This window comes from Triplophysa dalaica, chromosome 11 (assembly GCF_015846415.1).
Source record: "Triplophysa dalaica isolate WHDGS20190420 chromosome 11, ASM1584641v1, whole genome shotgun sequence".
Classification (NCBI taxonomy): domain Eukaryota; kingdom Metazoa; phylum Chordata; class Actinopteri; order Cypriniformes; family Nemacheilidae; genus Triplophysa; species Triplophysa dalaica.
This window is the reverse complement of record NC_079552.1, coordinates 23643296-23661213: the sequence shown is the minus strand read 5'-3', so window position 1 is coordinate 23661213 and position 17918 is coordinate 23643296. Positions and strand designations below refer to the sequence as shown.

At 46.3% G+C, this 17918-nt stretch overlaps 1 protein-coding gene across 1 annotated transcript in view; it reads right to left on the bottom strand.

The window, feature by feature from the left end:
• LOC130431265 (inactive phospholipase D5) overlaps positions 1-17918 on the bottom strand; it is an 84354-nt gene that overhangs the window by 14009 nt on the left and 52427 nt on the right. The window contains exons 3-4 of the mRNA XM_056760197.1: positions 8621-8798; positions 8361-8469 (exon numbers count right to left, since the gene is read on the bottom strand). Of these exons, the coding sequence (XP_056616175.1) occupies positions 8361-8469; positions 8621-8798 (287 nt within the window). The remainder of the gene's footprint in view (positions 1-8360; positions 8470-8620; positions 8799-17918) is intronic.

Genomic DNA, 17918 nt, shown 5'->3' with positions numbered 1-17918 from the left:
GATGCGGAACTCTAATGAGGGGGCTCAATGCCACGACCATCTTGAGGTCAGGTAGTGGGCTTAACCTGCACAGCTCTCACACTTACAGGTCTTCGTTACACTCAGCCCCCTAAACCTCACTCCCATCCAGGTCAGGCCACCACTGTAACCGGTTTTCCCTGCATCCTCTCAAAATATGGGGCTCTAACGAGGAGACTTAAGGCAAAAAGCCCCTAGCATCTGTTGCTAGTGCACCTCTGAGGGGCGGGAGAGAGAGGTTTACCTGCACAGCTTGTCTTTAAAGGGGTGCTGCAATGGTGTTTCATGCATTCTGACTTCTTTACAATGTTCAACTGTCTGTCTTCTCATGCTTAACATGGTCAACTTGTCAAAAAACAAGTTGGGCTTATGGCGTAGTATTTCTGTGGTGGATACACTCCCCCAGCAATCAGACAGGTTTTGGATTTTTTTTAAATATAAAATTGTTTTGTAACAACTTTTCTTAGTCCCTTATTGGACAATTCTCCTGGAAAAGCATGCGGCACGGCCACACGGCAGTATGGAAAGCAGGTGAAGGAGCATGTGCAGACGTCACTTTCACTTGTAAGGAGAGAGAGAGAAAGAGCATATGTTGGTGAAGTTCAGGTGTTTGTTTGTTCACTGCATTTGGGTGATGAATGTTATATAAACGGTGGACATAACTCTGGATTTGGATTTGGAGATGGTTTGAAACTGATATATGGATCCGTCCCAGCGCTAAAAGATACCGGACATGTACCACATGCGGTGAGTGAAACTGATGTCCGTGTTTTGTTGACAATGTACTTTGGTGCAGCCTACCCCTCTCCCTGCACGTGCTATATGATTTCAGAAGTAATCGTCAAGCTGCATCTATCTTTTATGAATGTGATCAAACTAAGATACAAAGTATGCAATACTACTCACTTAAGATGAATATGAGATTGGTAGAAACCCTGTGTGTTAGGGTCGCCTTAAACCTTTAAATCGCTCTTATTTTATTGATGGTTTTATAGCTTTTAAATGTGCAGTTTTCTTCTACATGCACACACCATGCACTTACTGTGTAACTACACAAGGAATAGTGGCTCAATTCTCATAAAACACTGATAGAGACTAGTTTGACAGTTGATGCACCAAATAAAAATGACAATGTGATACCTTTACAATGAAATGATTATGCAAGGTATGGGACAATTTCTTGTATTTTATATGAAGCTTTTATGTGGCACCAAGCAAGTGCTTTTTGCTAGTTTCAGCCCTAGTTTTGCAGTTCAATTTTCAAGTCATGCATTTGCACCCACTTGTATGCCCATGGCCATGTTGGTCTGAAAATTAGGTTTGTTCAGGTGCATTGTTGGCGTGTTGCTATTTTAAGGCTCCTGAAATATACTGCACCACTGACCAACTGAAACCGGGTCTAAAGTCAATGGGGCAGTATTTGTTTTTTTATTTTAACAGAGCCCATTAGTAATATGCGCTGCTGATGCGTGTCCCTCTGTGTGTGTATAAGCAAAAAAACATAATAAAAACCAAGGGCTTAGATCATTAAAATAGAGTCCAATTTCATCCAGCACAGATAAGATTGATTCTCTACAACATAGGCAACTCTTATGTGTGCGTTGATGATGATATGTGTAATGTAAGTGAACAGTAGATCTTAAGGCTGTATGTCTCAATGTCAATCAATAAGAAAAAAAAATGTTGAAAATGTATATTAGTATCTAGTTTGAAAAAAAGGAATATACTTACTTCTATATGACATTTACATTTATGCATTTGGCAGACACTTTTATTTAAAGTGACTTAAATTGCATTATACTAAACATGTGTTTCTGAGCATGTGCCTTCCTGTGATCGAACACATGATCTTGGCAATGTCAGCGGCATGGTCTAACTGCTGAGCCACAGGAAAGCCTTCAGGGCAAATGGGGGTAAACATACAGTATGCTTGATAACTGTTACAATTTTGAGGTGGTCCTTGGAAAATTGTTTTCCCTTTAAGTGGTCCCTTGCCCCCTTCATTTTGGGACCCCTGGTCATATGGGAGCTTTGGCTGTGATGCTCATGGCATCGGGCGGGTTGACCATGCCAGCAGTCGAGCAAGAGCAGTCATGAGACTGAGGAAAGGGAATTAGGGAACAAGTTTAGACATCGACAGGGAGAGTCCTCACAACATCCAATAGGATTGTGGCAAGGGGGGCGTGGCCTAGCGGAATCTAGAGAGAGAGAGAGAGGAAATCGACGGGAGGTAAGTAGGTCAGAGACAAATTGTAAACACCTGTCTGTAATTCCAGTGATTGGCGAGAAGAGTACAGACCACCACGTACATTACGCTCTAAGGGGTCCTGTCAGTTGGTAATACCTAGAATTTCAAAATCAAGTGCAGGTGGTAGATCCTTTTCTTATCTAGCGCCTAAACTTTGGAATATTCTTCCCTGCACGGTCCGGGAGGCAGACACACTCTGTCAGTTTAAATCTAGACTAAAGACTCATCTTTTTAATCTTGCATACACTACACCTCCATAATATTAATCCTCAGAGGATTTAGGCTGCATTATTTAGATCAACCGGAACCAGGAACACATCCAACAACAAATGATGTACTTGTTGCATCAAAGAGTGCAGAACAGTACTCTACTCTCAGCCAGTCTTGTCTCTTTGTTCCAAGGTTACCGCAGGATGCAGTTCATGCCCAGACCTGATGGCAGAGCTGAGAATGGGAAGCGGTGACCTGACAAGTGCTAAGAGGATAGAGCTGGATAAAGGACGCGACAACTTTGTTTTTTTCTACAACATTTCAAATGCTATTAGATTGTTAATGATAATCTTTAATTTTTATATTTTTATTAAGCCTTGTTGTGCAAGCACTGATGAGCTTGTGCAGAGGCAGCAGCTTTTGCCAGAGGGGAACTGGAATCCCCTGGTTGGGCCTGGGTTCCCCTGAGGTTTTTTTTCTCGATGGGAGTTTTGGGTTCCTCACCACCGTTTGCATATTGTTTTGCACTATCTGCCTGGCCGGGGGGGCTGCTTTAGAATTCATACTTGTATTAAATGTGTCTCATGTACAGCTGCTTTGTAACAATGAAAATTGTAAAAAGCGCTATATAAATAAAGTTGAGTTGAGTTGAGTTGAGTATAAAAGCCAACAAAAGACGTTCGAGGGGGAGAGACGAATGGACGAGCAGCAGACACGTTCGAGACAGAGACAAGAGTCGCGACGTGAATTACTTATGTGCCAGGAGGCCATAAATTACATATTATTTACTTTTGCTTTATGTTTTGTTGAAGAGCTGAATAAAAGCCTGATTCAGCCAATCCGACCTCATCTCCTTCTTTCCTTACAAAGAACCTTGTTTACACTGGTGCCGTAACCCGGATTGAAGGAGAAAGCCGCCGCTATGCAGAACCCGCCAACCTCGCCATTTGCGGAAGTGATCCAGGCACTCGCGGGTCTCCACCAAGAGCAACATCAGGCTCTGCTGTCGCTACAGGGAGAGCAGGAAAAGAGGTTTCAGAGGCTCTTCCAGGCACAGACGGATGACCGCGAGTTGTTCCGGGGCTGGCTTGCTCGAGGGGAGATACCAGTGGCTACCGGCCCTCAGACTCCGTGCTGCTCCATAAAATGGGGCCCCAAGACGACCCGGAGGCTTTTTTGGACCTTTTTGAAAGGTCCGCAGAGGTATCTGGCTGGCCCCGTACCAGTTGGGCGGCCCGACTTATTCCATTGTTGTCGGGAGAGGCCCAACTCGCGGCTCAACAGCTGCCAGTCCAGAATCTCCTGGATTATGCGGACCTTCGAAAGGCAGTCCTCCAGCGGGTTGGACGAACCCCGGAGCAGCAGCGATTGCGTTTCCGGTCGCTGGAATTTGGGGACGGTGGTCACCCCTTCGTGTTTGCCCAACAGCTCCGGGACGCCTGCCGCAAATGGCTAGTTGACAAGGACAGTGATGTCGACAATACGGTGGAGAACGTGACGCTGGAACAGTTTGTGGGAAGACTGCCCGCAGGAACTGCTCAGTGGGTCCCCTGTCACCGGCCGACATCGCTGACCCAGGCCATCCAGTTGGCGGAGGATCACATGGCGTCGTGCTGTGGGGTCGGAGGATCCAAGGTAACGGTTCTTCCCCCTTCCCTTTCTGTTTCCTCTCCCAGGTCCCGTCTGGTACCGCAGACAGCTGCCCAGGATCGAGGCAGCCCATCGCCCCGATTCTTGCCTAACTTCGGGGCCAACCTCCAGCGTGGGGGAATGACCAGCGGGAGAGAGCTCTCCCGGTTGTCTACACCCTCCTCTTCTCACCAATCCCCTGGCCTACTTCCGACCACCGGAGCAGTGGGTCGGCCTGGGCCGGTCTGTTGGCGGTGCGGGGACCCGGATCATTTCATCCGGTCATGCCCGGTTATGGAGATTGGAGCAATGATCCGGATCCCCGACGCCCCGCGGACTGCCCCCGATCAGGCTGGGTGGTACCAAATACCTGTGAGTATTGAGGGGGGTACTTATCAGGCCTTGGTGGATTCAGGCTGCAACCAAACCTCGATCCACCCAGGCGTGATTCAAACTACGGCATTGGATACGGGCCGCGAGGTTAAGGTAAGGTGTGTGCACGGGGAGGTGGTGAGTTATCCCTTAGTCGCCCTGGTAATTAAATTTAGGGGGAAAAAGCATACAGTTGAGGTAGCTGTTAACTCACACCTCCGACATCCGCTAATTTTGGGGACGAATTGGCCGGATTTTAGTGTGTTATTAGGGTATTTATGTGCGGATGTCTCTGGGGATAAACATGGGCGGATGGGAGCGGTTGCGCAGTTTGGAGAGGCAGAGCCGGGACCCTCAACGACAGATTCAGGGGAACGAAGCACGATTGAGAGACGAATTCTCTCATCCTGCGATGATTTTCCCCTGGATCAGTCGCGAGATGAATCACTCAAAAATGCGTTTGAGCAGGTCCGCATGATTGACGGACAGTCTCTCCAACCAACACAGCCGCTTACCTATCCATATTTTGCCATAATAAAAGACAGGTTGTATCGAGTGGCCCAAGACACTCAGTCAAAGAAGAATACAACACAATTGGTCATTCCAAAGAGCCGCCGGGAAATGCATTTTCAGGCGGCTCATGCTAATCCGATGGCAGGGCACTTAGGACACACCGCGACACTGAATCGCTTAATGGCCCGTTTCTTTTGGCCGGGCATCCACGAGAATGTGCGCAGATGGTGTGCCGCATGTCGTGAATGTCAGTTGGTAAACCCACCGGCCACTCCAAAAGCACCATTGTGCCCGCTTCCCTTAATCCAGGTCCCCTTCGAACGAATTGGTATGGACCTGGTCGGGCCATTAGAGCGTTCTGCACGAGGGCATCGATTTGCATTGGTCATTGTGGACTATGCAACCCGATACCCCGAGGCAGTGGCGCTCCGTAATATTTCCGCTAAAAGCGTGGCGGATGCACTGTTCTCATTGATCTCCCGCGTGGGAATCCCGAAAGAGATTCTCACGGATCAAGGCACGACGTTCATGTCACGGACAATCCGCGAACTATACGGGTTGTTGGGGGTGAAAACGATTCGGCCCAGCGTCTATCACCCACAAACGGACGGACTGGTCGAAAGTTTTAACCGCACTTTAAAAACCATGATCCGAAAGTTCGTTCACGAGGACGCCAAAAATTGGGATAAATGGCTGGAACCCTTGTTGTTTGCTGTGCGCGAGGTCCCCCAAGCCTCCACAGGGTTTTCCCCTTTCGAGTTGCTCTATGGACGTCAGCCCCGTGGGGTGCTGGATGTACTAAGAGAAACTTGGGAGGACGGACCTACCGCTAGTAAAAACGAAATCCAGTATGTAATGGACCTGAGAACAAAACTCCACACCTTGTGGCGGCTCTCTATGGAGAATTTGTTACAGGCCCAGGACAGACAAAGCCGGCAATATAATAAGGGTACCAGATTACATCAATTTACACCGGGAGAGAAAGTTCTTGTATTACTCCCAACGTCCAGCTCAAAATTACTCGCCAAGTGGCAAGGAACCTTTGTGGTTACACGACGAGTGGGGGATCTCAATTATGAGGTGGTGAGATCAGACAGAAGCGACACACATCAATTATATCACCTCAACCTCCTTAAAAAATGGAGTGAGGCGGACACGGTGATGCTGGCGACAGTAGTGGGAAGGGAGGATGATCTCGGACCAGAGGTGGGAAGGAAAACCCAATCGAACACTCTGCCCCCGGGGGGATCATCTTTCGCCGTCCCAGACCTCTGACGTTGCCAGGTTGCAGGCTCGTTTTGCCGATGTGTTCTCGTCTCTGCCTGGCCTCACTACACTCATAGAACACCATATTGAGACCACACCGGGGGTGGTTGTACGTGGCCGACCGTATCGTTTACCTGAACACAAGAAAAAAGTAGTTCAGGAAGAATTAGAGGCCATGCTAGATATGGGGGTAATAGAGGAGTCCAACAGTGACTGGGCCAGCCCGATAGTTTTGGTTCCCAAAACCGACGGCTCTGTCCGGTTCTGTGTGGACTATCGCAAGGTGAATGCTGTGTCGAAGTTCGATGCATATCCAATGCCACGGATTGACGAACTGCTTGATCGGCTAGGTACGGCTCGCCACCTATTCGACATTGGATTTGACAAAGGGATACTGGCAGATCCCCTTATCTCCTTTATCCAAGGAAAAAACAGCTTTCACGACGCCGTTCGGATTACACCAATTTGTCACACTTCCGTTCGGCTTATTCGGGGCCCCTGCTACCTTTCAGCGTCTCATGGACCGTATCCTACGTCCACATGCGGCATATGCCGCTGCTTATCTGGATGACATTGTCATTTATATTAATTACTGGCAGCGACATATGCGGCACCTAGGTGCGGTGTTGGGTTCGCTGAGAGGAGCAGGGCTCACGGCTAACCCGAAGAAGTGTGCAATTGGGCGAGTGGAGGTTAGGTATCTGGGCTTCCACTTGGGTCACGGACAGGTACGTCCCCAAATTGATAAAACAGCAGCAATTGCAACCTCTCCGAGTCCCAAGACCAAAAAGGAGGTGAGGCTATTCCTGGGGTTGGCAGGTTATTACAGAAGGTTTGTTCCGGACTATTCAACCCTCACCAGCCCCCTGACGGACCACACTAAAAAGGAAGCACCAGATCCCGTCCAATGGTCGGAGCTGTGCCAGCGGGCTTTCACCCAGGTTAAGGCGGCTCTGTGTGGTGGCCCGTTATTACACTCTCCTGATTTCTCTCTCCCTTTTCTTGTACAGACAGACGCATCGGACAGGGGGCTAGGAGCGGTCCTGTCTCAGGAGGTGGAGGGGGCGGAGCGGCCGGTGCTGTACATCAGTCGTAAACTCTCGAGAAGAGAGACGATGTACAGCACCATTGAGAAGGAATGCTTGGCGATCCGGTGGGCCGTCCTTACCCTCCGCTATTACCTCCTGGGACGGGAGTTCACCCTCTGTTCGGACCACGCACCCCTCCAATGGCTCCACCGCATGAAAGATACCAACGCGCGGATCACCCGTTGGTACCTGGCATTACAACCCTTCAAATTCCGGGTGGTCCACAGACCGGGGACCCAAATGGTGCTGGCTGACTTCCTCTCCAGTAGGGGGTGGGGGAAGCTGCAGGCCGGATGGGGCCCCGGCCTGAGTCGGGCGGTGGGGGTATGTGGCAAGGGGGGCGTGGCCTAGCGGAATCTAGAGAGAGAGAGAGAGGAAATCGACGGGAGGTAAGTAGGTCAGAGACAAATTGTAAACACCTGTCTGTAATTCCAGTGATTGGCGAGAAGAGTATAAAAGCCAACAAAAGACGTTCGAGGGGGAGAGACGAATGGACGAGCAGCGGACACGTTCGAGACAGAGACAAGAGTCGCGACGTGAATTACTTATGTGCCAGGAGGCCATAAATTACATATTATTTACTTTTGCTTTATGTTTTGTTGAAGAGCTGAATAAAAGCCTGATTCAGCCAATCCGACCTCATCTCCTTCTTTCCTTACAAAGAACCTTGTTTACAAGGATCTTAATCATTGATCAGGTACACCCCGTGAGGAGTCAAACGAGATGGAGGGGCGAGACTAGGAAATAATATAATATAATATGATTTTAAACCAGCATTCCCCTGACTGCTTATGTTTAAACTTGTGTCTAATGTCTAGTGTATCTGAGTTGTGTGTTTCCTGTAGATTTTGAAGAAATGTATTTTTCTAAATGCATTTGTTACAAACTGTTATTCAATTTCTGTGCAATTAAGCATTTGGCTTTAGTCCTTAAAGTCTACGAGTGAGCAAAGATGTGAATTCAGACAACATATCATTTATGACAAAGAAATGAAACAAACACTGTGAAATACTTACCATGTTTTTTTAGAACGTTTAGTTCTGAGGAATCTGATATTCCACTGACCACCCTTAAGCTGACTGATCTAGACTTCAGAAGTGTCAGTCGATGAAATAAGATCTCACCCTGAGGATCACAGAAGGAGAAGATTCAGTTAAATGCAGTGACAGTAAGTGGGGAACAATCTGCTCTCTTTGTTTTATTCTGTGTTTAATGTGCAGATATTCAACAATTATGTAAGTGGTACAAATAGATATGTTTCTGTGTTTGCCATTACCTGTTTGGCTTGAGGCATGAGAAACTCATTCTTGCTTGAGTTCAGAGCCCACCATGGTGACACAATCTCAACGAATCGACGCGCTTGGTCTAAAAGTTCATGAAGACCAGCGTTCAGTGGAATGGTACCCTTATATGGAATGGAAAAATCTTCCGGAATATTCTCCACGAGCACAAATCTGTGATTGCAAGAGAATCTACATTAAAATGGCGGCTGGAATTATGGACAGGAGTGTCAGTAGCTGCTGCATGAAACACTCCTTGAATATCAGACATACAGAATAGGAGGAGTTAGAAATAGTAGGTTTTAAATCAAATGCCAAATTAGTATCATGGTGCTGTTAAAGCATTCAAAATTGTGTAAATATTGTAAATTACTGCACATTATGACCAAATAAAAATTGTAGCCACCAAAGGTACACTGGATATTGCCATATGTTCCAAGGAAAAGGGAGACAAAGACCACCCTTGTGATTCTGGACATGAATAGCCGCTTTCCTATATCTAGACCAGTAGGGGTTGAAGTGAAGAAACGTCTCTGTTACTTCTGTAACCTCAGTTCCTTGATTGAGGGAACGAGACGTTGTGTCGAGCCGACACATGTTGGGGTTGGCCCTTGAGAACCAATCTACTCTGACTACTATATGAAATTTGCAGCATTCATTTCCTTTTGTTCTGAAGAGCCTGAAAGCCTCTCACGACTACAGCAGAGAACGATACGTGATGTGGCATAAGGGACACAACGTCTCGTTCCCTCAATCAGGGAACTGAGGTTACAGACGTAACCAAGACGTTCCCTTTCGGTAGGTCTCTCGACGTTGGGTTGAACCGACAGATGGGGTTCCTATGGAAAACCCCACAACGCTGCATCGAGTCACAATCTCTAGCGAAGCAACGGTAACAGGCCTGGCCGTGTCAGCTCGAAGCTTTCGCGAAACTGTAACCTTCCAGTGTGGTGGTCAGGGGGTTCCATAGCTTTCTTGGAGAAAGATGGGAACAGCCCTGACCGGTAACCTTCCACGGAAAGAGACCCTAGCTCTCTACTGGCGAGAGGCCGTCCGGATCGGGTTTACACCACGTGAGCGCGACTTCCTTAATTAAGGATGCGCTGCAGAGGCCACCTCCTACCCAGGGGGAGGAATACAATGGATACAGATATGGTCTCGCCCTTGGGGAAGATCGCATGGAACGTGCGGACTGAGTAGTTAACTGCGAGGTGGAGGTCCACCTGGGGGAATTCATGGGTTCCCAGGACTGGGAACCGTCTCTTAAGAAGGGAGGTGGATGGGATGCCTTTTCTTAACCATGTGGTTGGGTAAGTAGAGAGGTAGATAGCACACTGACCCAACCTGCTGGAGGGTGGGGAGGTGCTTTTCGCAGCCATACGCTCCGCTGGATGCCAGTCCTACATGTCGCCACATGGGCTGTCACAGGGTTTACGCGAAGGTCGTAAAACCTTGGGAAGGCGATGGGCGTAGCGCAACCCGCAGCTCTACAAATGTCTGCCACGGACGTTTTACCTCGGGGATATCGACGTAGCCTTTGCCTGCCCCACCATCGAGGGAAGTGAGGGAGCTGAAGCTGGTTTGACTGGAGCGAGCCATGAGTGGAGAGCTCCAAGTCTTACACAGTCTTACCTCATGCACCTCCGGGAAAAATGGCACCGGGGGTTTGGCACCGCGCTCTGACCCCAGGAACCACGTTTCAAACCGCGAGCGTTGCGGAAGAGGCAGTGGCGTACCCGGGTTAGCATGGCTGACATCTCAACTTCAGCTTCCTCCTGAGCTCGATCCCTCTTGGGGAGGAGCTCATAGTCTTCAGGGCCGGATTCCAGCAAGTCTTCCTCCGATGCTGCTATCGTGTTCAGGACTATCGTGTTCAGGACTCATCATGAGCGATGGCTCTGAAGGACCAAAGGTAAATGAATGCTGCATGCCTTCTCCCTTTAATACCGGATATCCGGGGGCGGAGACCGGCATGCAAGTTTAATTTGCCAAATTTCATTGGCCTCTTCTATAGTAGTCAGAGTTGATTGGTTCTCAAGGGTGAACCCCATCTGTCGGCTCAACACAGCGTCAAGAGACTGACAGAAAGGGAACTGCGCATGTACCATCTGATCATGCTTGTGAAGTTTGGTACCAACACTCTACATGCTTACAGTGCTACCTGTGGCTGAAGTACACAGCAGTACAGTTTGCTTCATCAAAAATAAATGTCTTTAGATGCTACATAATTAGAGTTAACAAGGCAGGAAAGGAATTCATTAAGCTGGTCATTAAGAATGTGTTTCACAGGGAAAAGATTCTGCTATTTCTTTTGACACCTCATGGAGTTCTCTGGGACATGAAACACATAACCAGTAGGAGGCAGTCATGTTTCATACAAGTGGATGCGCTAACCTAACAGAACACATAAATAGAGAGCCATAATTTCTAAGCATATTTTTTATGTACAATTAATATATAAAATACGCCCCCTGCAGGATTTTTTATAGGAAGAATAAAATACAGAAGAAATACAGGAACATATTTAAACAGGATTATAGCTGAAAAAAAGGGGACGGTTGACAGGAATGCTGAGATATTGGTGGATGAGGCTACACGGTCAGCAAGAATTCAGACATGCATTAGCGGAGAGAGGTTTTGATTCTTAAAATATATTCTATACATGCTCTAGAGACCAAATGGGCAGACCGGAATCAGTGCCCACAGATATTTACAGACGCGAAGTGAAGTAAACCAGCCTAGAGTTTATAAAAAACACTTGAGACCCAATGTTTCGCAAGTCTTCATGCACTTATAAAATGGTTCTTCTCTATGCGTAGTAAGGTGGCAGCATTACAAGAAAATCACAATGCTTTTGCTCAAACATGTAATGTTGATTAATAATGAGGATTATTCTTGTAGTTAAGAACTTTTTTTTGCACTTAACAGCCATAAAACATTACGCTATAAACAGAAGTGTCAGATCATGAATACTTTAAGTTATTATTTTGAGGTTTCTGACAATGTTTTTTTTTAACTCTGGTAAAAACTTTGTCTCTTTTACATGTCAAATAGTAATAGCAAAGTCAAATTAGAATAAAACTGTGTGTGATATGGTATGACTAATGGTACGCATTTACAGTTGAAAGAAAAAGTATGTGAACCCTTTGGGCTTACTTGGATTTTTTCATAAATTGGTCATAAAATGTGTTCTGATCTTCATCTAAGTCACAACAATAGAGAAACACAGTCTGCTTAAACTAATACCGCACCAACATTATTTCATGTTTTCATGTCTTTATTGAACACAACATGTAAACATTCATAGTGCAGGGTGGAAAAAGTATGTGAAACCCTAGGCTAATGACTTCTCCAAGAGCTAATTGGAGCCAGGAGTCAGCCAACCTGGGGTCCAATCAATGTGATGAGATTGGATGTGTTGATTAAAGCTGACCTGTCCAATAAAAAACACACACCAGTTTTGAGTTTGCTGTTCTGAAGAAGCGTTGTCTGATGTGAACCATGCCTCGCACAAAAGAGCTCTCAGAAGACCTACGATCAAGAATTGTTGACTTGCATAAAGCTGGAAAGGGCTACAAAAGTATATCTAAAAGCCTTGATGTCCATGTGTCCACGGTAAGACAGATTGTCTACAAATGGAGAAAGTTCAGCACTGTTGCTACACTACCTAGGCGTGGTCGTCCTGTAAAGATGACTGCAAGAGCACAGCGCAGAATGCTCAATGAGGTGAAGAAGAATCCTAGAGTGTCAGCTAAACACTTACAGAAATCTCTGGCACATGCTAACATTTTTGTTGACAAATCTACAATAAGGAAAACATTAAACAAGAATGGACTTCATGGGAGGACACCACGGAGGAAGCCACTGCAGTCCAAAAAAAAACATTGCAGCACGTTTGAAGTTTGCAAAAGAGCACCTGGATGTTCCACAGCACTACTGGCAAAACATTCTGTGGACAGATGAAACCAAAATTGAGTTGTTTGGAAAGAACACACAACGCTATGTGTGGAGAACAAAAGGCACAGCACACCAACATCAAAACCTCATCCCAACTGTGAAATATGGTGGAGGGGGCATCATGGTTTGGGCTGCTTTGCTGCCTCAGGGCCTAGACGGATTACTGTCATCGATGGAAAAATGAATTCCAAAGTTTATCAAGACATTTTGCAGGAAAACTTAAGACCATCGGTCCGCCAACTGAAGCTTAACAGAGGATGGACGATGCAACAGGACAACGACCCAAAGCATAGAAGTAAATCAACAACAGAATGGCTTCAACAGAAGAAAATACGCCTTCTGGAGTGGCCCAGTCAGAGTCCTGACCTCAACCCGATTGAGATGCTGTGGCATGACCTCAAGAGAGCGATTCACACCAGACATCCCAAGAATATTGCTGAACTGAAACACTTTTGTAAAGAGGAATGGTCCAAAATTTCTCCTGACCGTTTTGCAGGTCTGATCTGCAACTATAGGAAACGTTTGGTTGAGGTTACTGCTGCCAAAGGAGGGTCAACCAGTTATTAAACCCAAAGGTTCACATACTTTTTCCACCCTGCACCATGAATGTTTACATGTTGTGTTCAATAAAAACATGAAAACGTATAATGGTTGTGCGGTATTAGTTTAAGCAGACTGTGTTTCTCTATTGATGTGACTTAGATGAAGATCAGAACACATTTTATGACCAATTTATGAAGAAATCCAAGTAAGCCCAAAGGGTTCACATAGTTTTTCTTTCAACTGTATGCATATGTTTATAGATTTTTGGCTAAAAACACAAGCCTGTCAACTTGGTCAGTCTTCAGGGAAAACCGCAAGCAACTCCATCTGTCCTAAAAGCCCTCTCTGAAGGAGAGTATGCACAAGTATTTCTTTGCCAGTTTTGAAAGCGTTGTGTAGATCATTTCATGTTCGTTCCGCCATCTTATTGGGTCCCCTCACTATCCAGATTGCATGACTGTACGTAAGACTGCAGCTCACAGCTACATGAGTTTCTTGAATTAGCTTCCGAATGTCATCTTTTTCATTGGAGCGCGTCCAGCTTCAGCATCCTCCTCAGTGTTTTCTAGTTGTGGTTCTCGGGTGGCACCTGAACACATAAAAAGGCATTAAGAACAAATTTTAAGTAGTCTCAAATCACTATATAAATCACATTGCAGCTCTTTTTGTTACCGTCATTGCCACAGTCTGCATCTCAGCTTTCATTTTGGCTTGTATTGATGTTTGGTTGTCTTCAGCAATGCAGCTCATTTTAAACGGTGGATCCACAGTTGATGCCATATCCAACAGAGCCTGGACATGTGGGTCGCTGGATTTTTCATGTAGGTACTCCAGGATTGTAGACTTTATTGCTCTTGACCAGGCTCGTCAAATAGTGCATCTGTAAACTCAACTACTAGGTGCAGGGATTTGTCCTTTCACAGTGGCGATGCTGCGGGGTCCTGGATGTGGTTTGGGGCCTTGCTGGGGATATAGCCCCATCAGAGGCATTTTTGAAAACAAATAAGATGATTATACTGCATGACTCTGGGTGTCACTGTAATATCAGAAAAAGTGCATTTATAAATTGTCAAATAGTTACACTATATCAGGAAAAAGGTGAACACAACTTAAGGCAACAACGATAGATAAATGCAGTCTATGACCAAAGCATTGTAACCTCGACTTGTTATTCACAAATGCTGCCCTAATCAAATTTTGCCACGTTGTCCATTGTAATGCAACCCCATGCAGAGATCGCTTCTTTGAGGCCAGCTGAAATAAACTCTCCTGTATGGTATTGTGAGAAAAACAAAGTTTGCAAAAGCTTGCTTTTCATTGCTGTCAATGAAATGAACAGTCGAGCTCAAATACAGTTCAGTAGTTCTACTTGACTATAAGTCTGTGTTGGCACCAGACAAAATATTTAATGCTGTGTTTTACTCTATTTCCAGTTGGCATGTTGCATAGAACTGTAATGAAGCACTTGCATCTTGAGGATCCATGAGCAGCTTTATTGAAACCAAGGTCGTACAAGCAGAGTCAATCACCAGCAAACACAATATCAAAGGCAAGACAGTTCGTAATCCAATGGCAGGCATAGGTCGGGGCAGGCAGCAGACAATCGTGAATCCAGTGGCAGGCGTAAGTCGAGGCAGGCGGCAAACAATCGAGTTTTCCAGTAACCAGGGATCAGAGTCCAGAGACAGGCAGCAAACAGACACGAACGGTAAAGGCAGTCCAAGGGTAATTCACAGAAAGGCAGATAATAGGAGATAGCTCAGAAATGTTAACCGGGGCAAAACAAGACTTCGCAAAGATCCAAGGAGTGTACATGACTTAAATAGCTCCCACAATGAAGTTCAGGTGTGCAAGTAATCAGCAAAAGGCATGTGGGAATTGAAGTCCAAATAAGTTCAATATTCTGGGGGGGAGCCCTCTGGTGGCGAACGGAAGAGTCTGCAGGAACCTCATTCGTGACAGAGCCCCCCCCCTGCGAGCGGCTCCTGACGCGAGTAGGCAAATGACGGATGCGCTCTGTGAAACTCCGCAATGAGAGTGGGATCAAGGATATCTACCTCATTAACCCAAGAACGCTCCTCCGGCCCATACCCCTCCCAGTCCTCCAGATATTGTAGGATTCTTCCCCGGCGCCTGGAATCGAGAAGGTGAACCTGATACGCCTCCTCGCCGTCCACTAGGATGGGTGGGGGACCCCGAACACCAGTCTGCTCCTCCTCTCCCGCTCTCGGACCACCAGCGGGTTTCAGGAGTGAGACATGAAACGTAGGAGAGATCCGATAATTAGATGGCAATTCAAGACGAAAAGAAACTGGTGTAATTTGTCTGATAATTTTGAAAGGACCCACATACCTGGGACTGAGTTTCTTGCACGGCAACCTGAGACGAATATCTCTAGTGGAGAGCCAGACCCATTGACCTGGAGTATATACTGGATTGGGACGGCGATGACGATCGGCCTGCATTTTCTGTCTCCTGACAGCACGAAGAAGGTGTGTATGAGCATGATTCCAGATCTCCTCACTTCTCTGAAGCCAGCTATTAACAGCAGGTAACTCTGTGGGATCCCCAGACCACGAAAAGAACGGGGGTTGAAAACCCAGTATACATTTGAATGGCGTCAGTCCTGTAGAGGGTTTCTGAAGTGAATTCTGTGCGTATTCTGCCCACATAAGGTAACGACTCCAGTCCGTTTGATTCTGTTGACAATACGATCTGAGGAAACGGGTGATCTCTTGATTAAGACGTTCAGTCTGTCCATTAGATTGAGGGTGGTAACCTGAGGTGAGACTGACATTAACATTAAGTTGTTTGAAGAAGTTAGACCACACTCTTGATGTAAACTGGGGACCAAGATCTGACACAATGTCTTCAGGGATACCATAAAAACGAAAGACGGAATTACAAATAACCTCTGCTGTTTCCAGTGCAGAAGGCAGTTTGGGAAGGGGAATGAGGCGGCAGGCCTTGGAGAAGCGATCAATAACAGTGAGTATAGTGGTATTACCGTTAGATTCAGGAAGGTCCGTAATGAAGTCAATGGCAATATGAGACCACGGACGGTGAGGAGTGGGTAATGGTTGCAGTAAACCCGTTGGTAGTTGCTTGGAGGATTTGTTTGTGTTACAGGTAATGCATTACGTGAACGTGAACAAATGTTATGGTATCAGCGCGCATGGTGGACCACCAGAAGCTGTTCTGAAGTTGTTGGTAGGTGGCAGTGATTCCAGGATGACCAGAGATGAGAGAAGAATGTACATGTTGAATTACCCTTTTACGTAGCTCCAGAGGTACAAAGGTCCTGTCATGGGGGCATTCAGGGGGAGTGGGTTCTTGTGCATTGGCCTGTGCCAGCTCGGTCATAATATCCCATTGAATTGGGGCCACAATTATAGATTTAGGCAGAAGATTAGCATTAGACGTGTCAAAAGTGTGACAATCGTGTTGGCGTGACAGGGCATCAGCTTTAGTATTCTTAGTTCCTGGGTGATAGGTCACAGTAAATTCAAAGCGAGTGAAGAAGAGTGCCCACCTAGCCTGTCTGGGGTTCAATCTCTTGGCAGTTCGCAAATATTCTAGATTCTTATGATCTGTTAAAACAGTGAATGAATGGTTTGCTCCCTCCAGCCAGTGGCGCCACTCCTCCATAGCTGATTTCATAGCCAATAACTCTCTGTTGCCAACATCATAGTTTCGTTCAGCGGGTGTAAGTTTGCGTGAAAAGTAAGCACAGGGAAAAAGTTTAGGTGGAGAACCATGGCGTTGCGAGAGAATCGCACCGATGCCTGTGTTTGAAGCATCCACCTCCACAATGAATGGTAATTCTGGATCAGGGTGATGTAGGATGGGAGCGGATGTGAAACGTGATTTCAGTTCTTTGAATGCCTCTATGGCCGTGGGTGACCATACCAGATGGGATGAATTTCTCTTGGTTAATGACGTTAGTGGTGCTGCCACAGCACTGAAGTTTCTTATAAAGCGACGATAAAAGTTAGCAAATCCCAGGAACCGTTGTAATTCCTTTAAAGTAATGGGTTGTGGCCAGTCGAGAACAGCTTTGACCTTCTTTTCATCCATGGCAACACCATCCTGACTGATAACATAACCCAGGAATGACGTGGAGGTCTGGTGAAACTCGCACTTCTCAACTTTTGCATATAATTGATGTTCAATGAGTCGTTGCAAGACCTTCCGAACATGTTGGATGTGTTCTTGGTATGAGTTGGAGAAGATGAGAATGTCATCGATGTATACAATCACAAAGCGGTTGAGAACATCACGGAAGACATCATTAATGAATGACTGAAATACTGAGGGGGCATGACCAGGTATTCATAATGTCCCATACTAGTAGAAAAGGCAGTCTTCCACTCATCTCCTTCTTTGATCCGAATAAGATTATAAGCGTTTCGAAGGTCTAACTTGGAAAAAAATTTGGCTTGCCGGAGTTGTTCTAAGGCTGGAGGTACTAGAGGTAAAGGGTAACGAAATTTAACTGTGATGTCATTGAGAGATCTGTAATCAATACATGGCCGCAATCCACCATCCTTTTTCTTGACTATGAAGAAACTTGCAGATGCTGGAGATGTAGATTGTCGAATAAATCCTTTTGAGAGTTCTTCCTTGATGTAACTCTCCATAGCTTCGGATTCTGGTTGTGAGAGGGGAAAGATTCGACCTTTGGGAGTTGTTGAGTGCGGGACTAGGTCTATGGCACAGTCTACTGGTCGATGAGGAGGAAGTTCAGAGGCTTTGGACTTATTGAAGGCCTCCACGAGATCAGCATATTCTGCA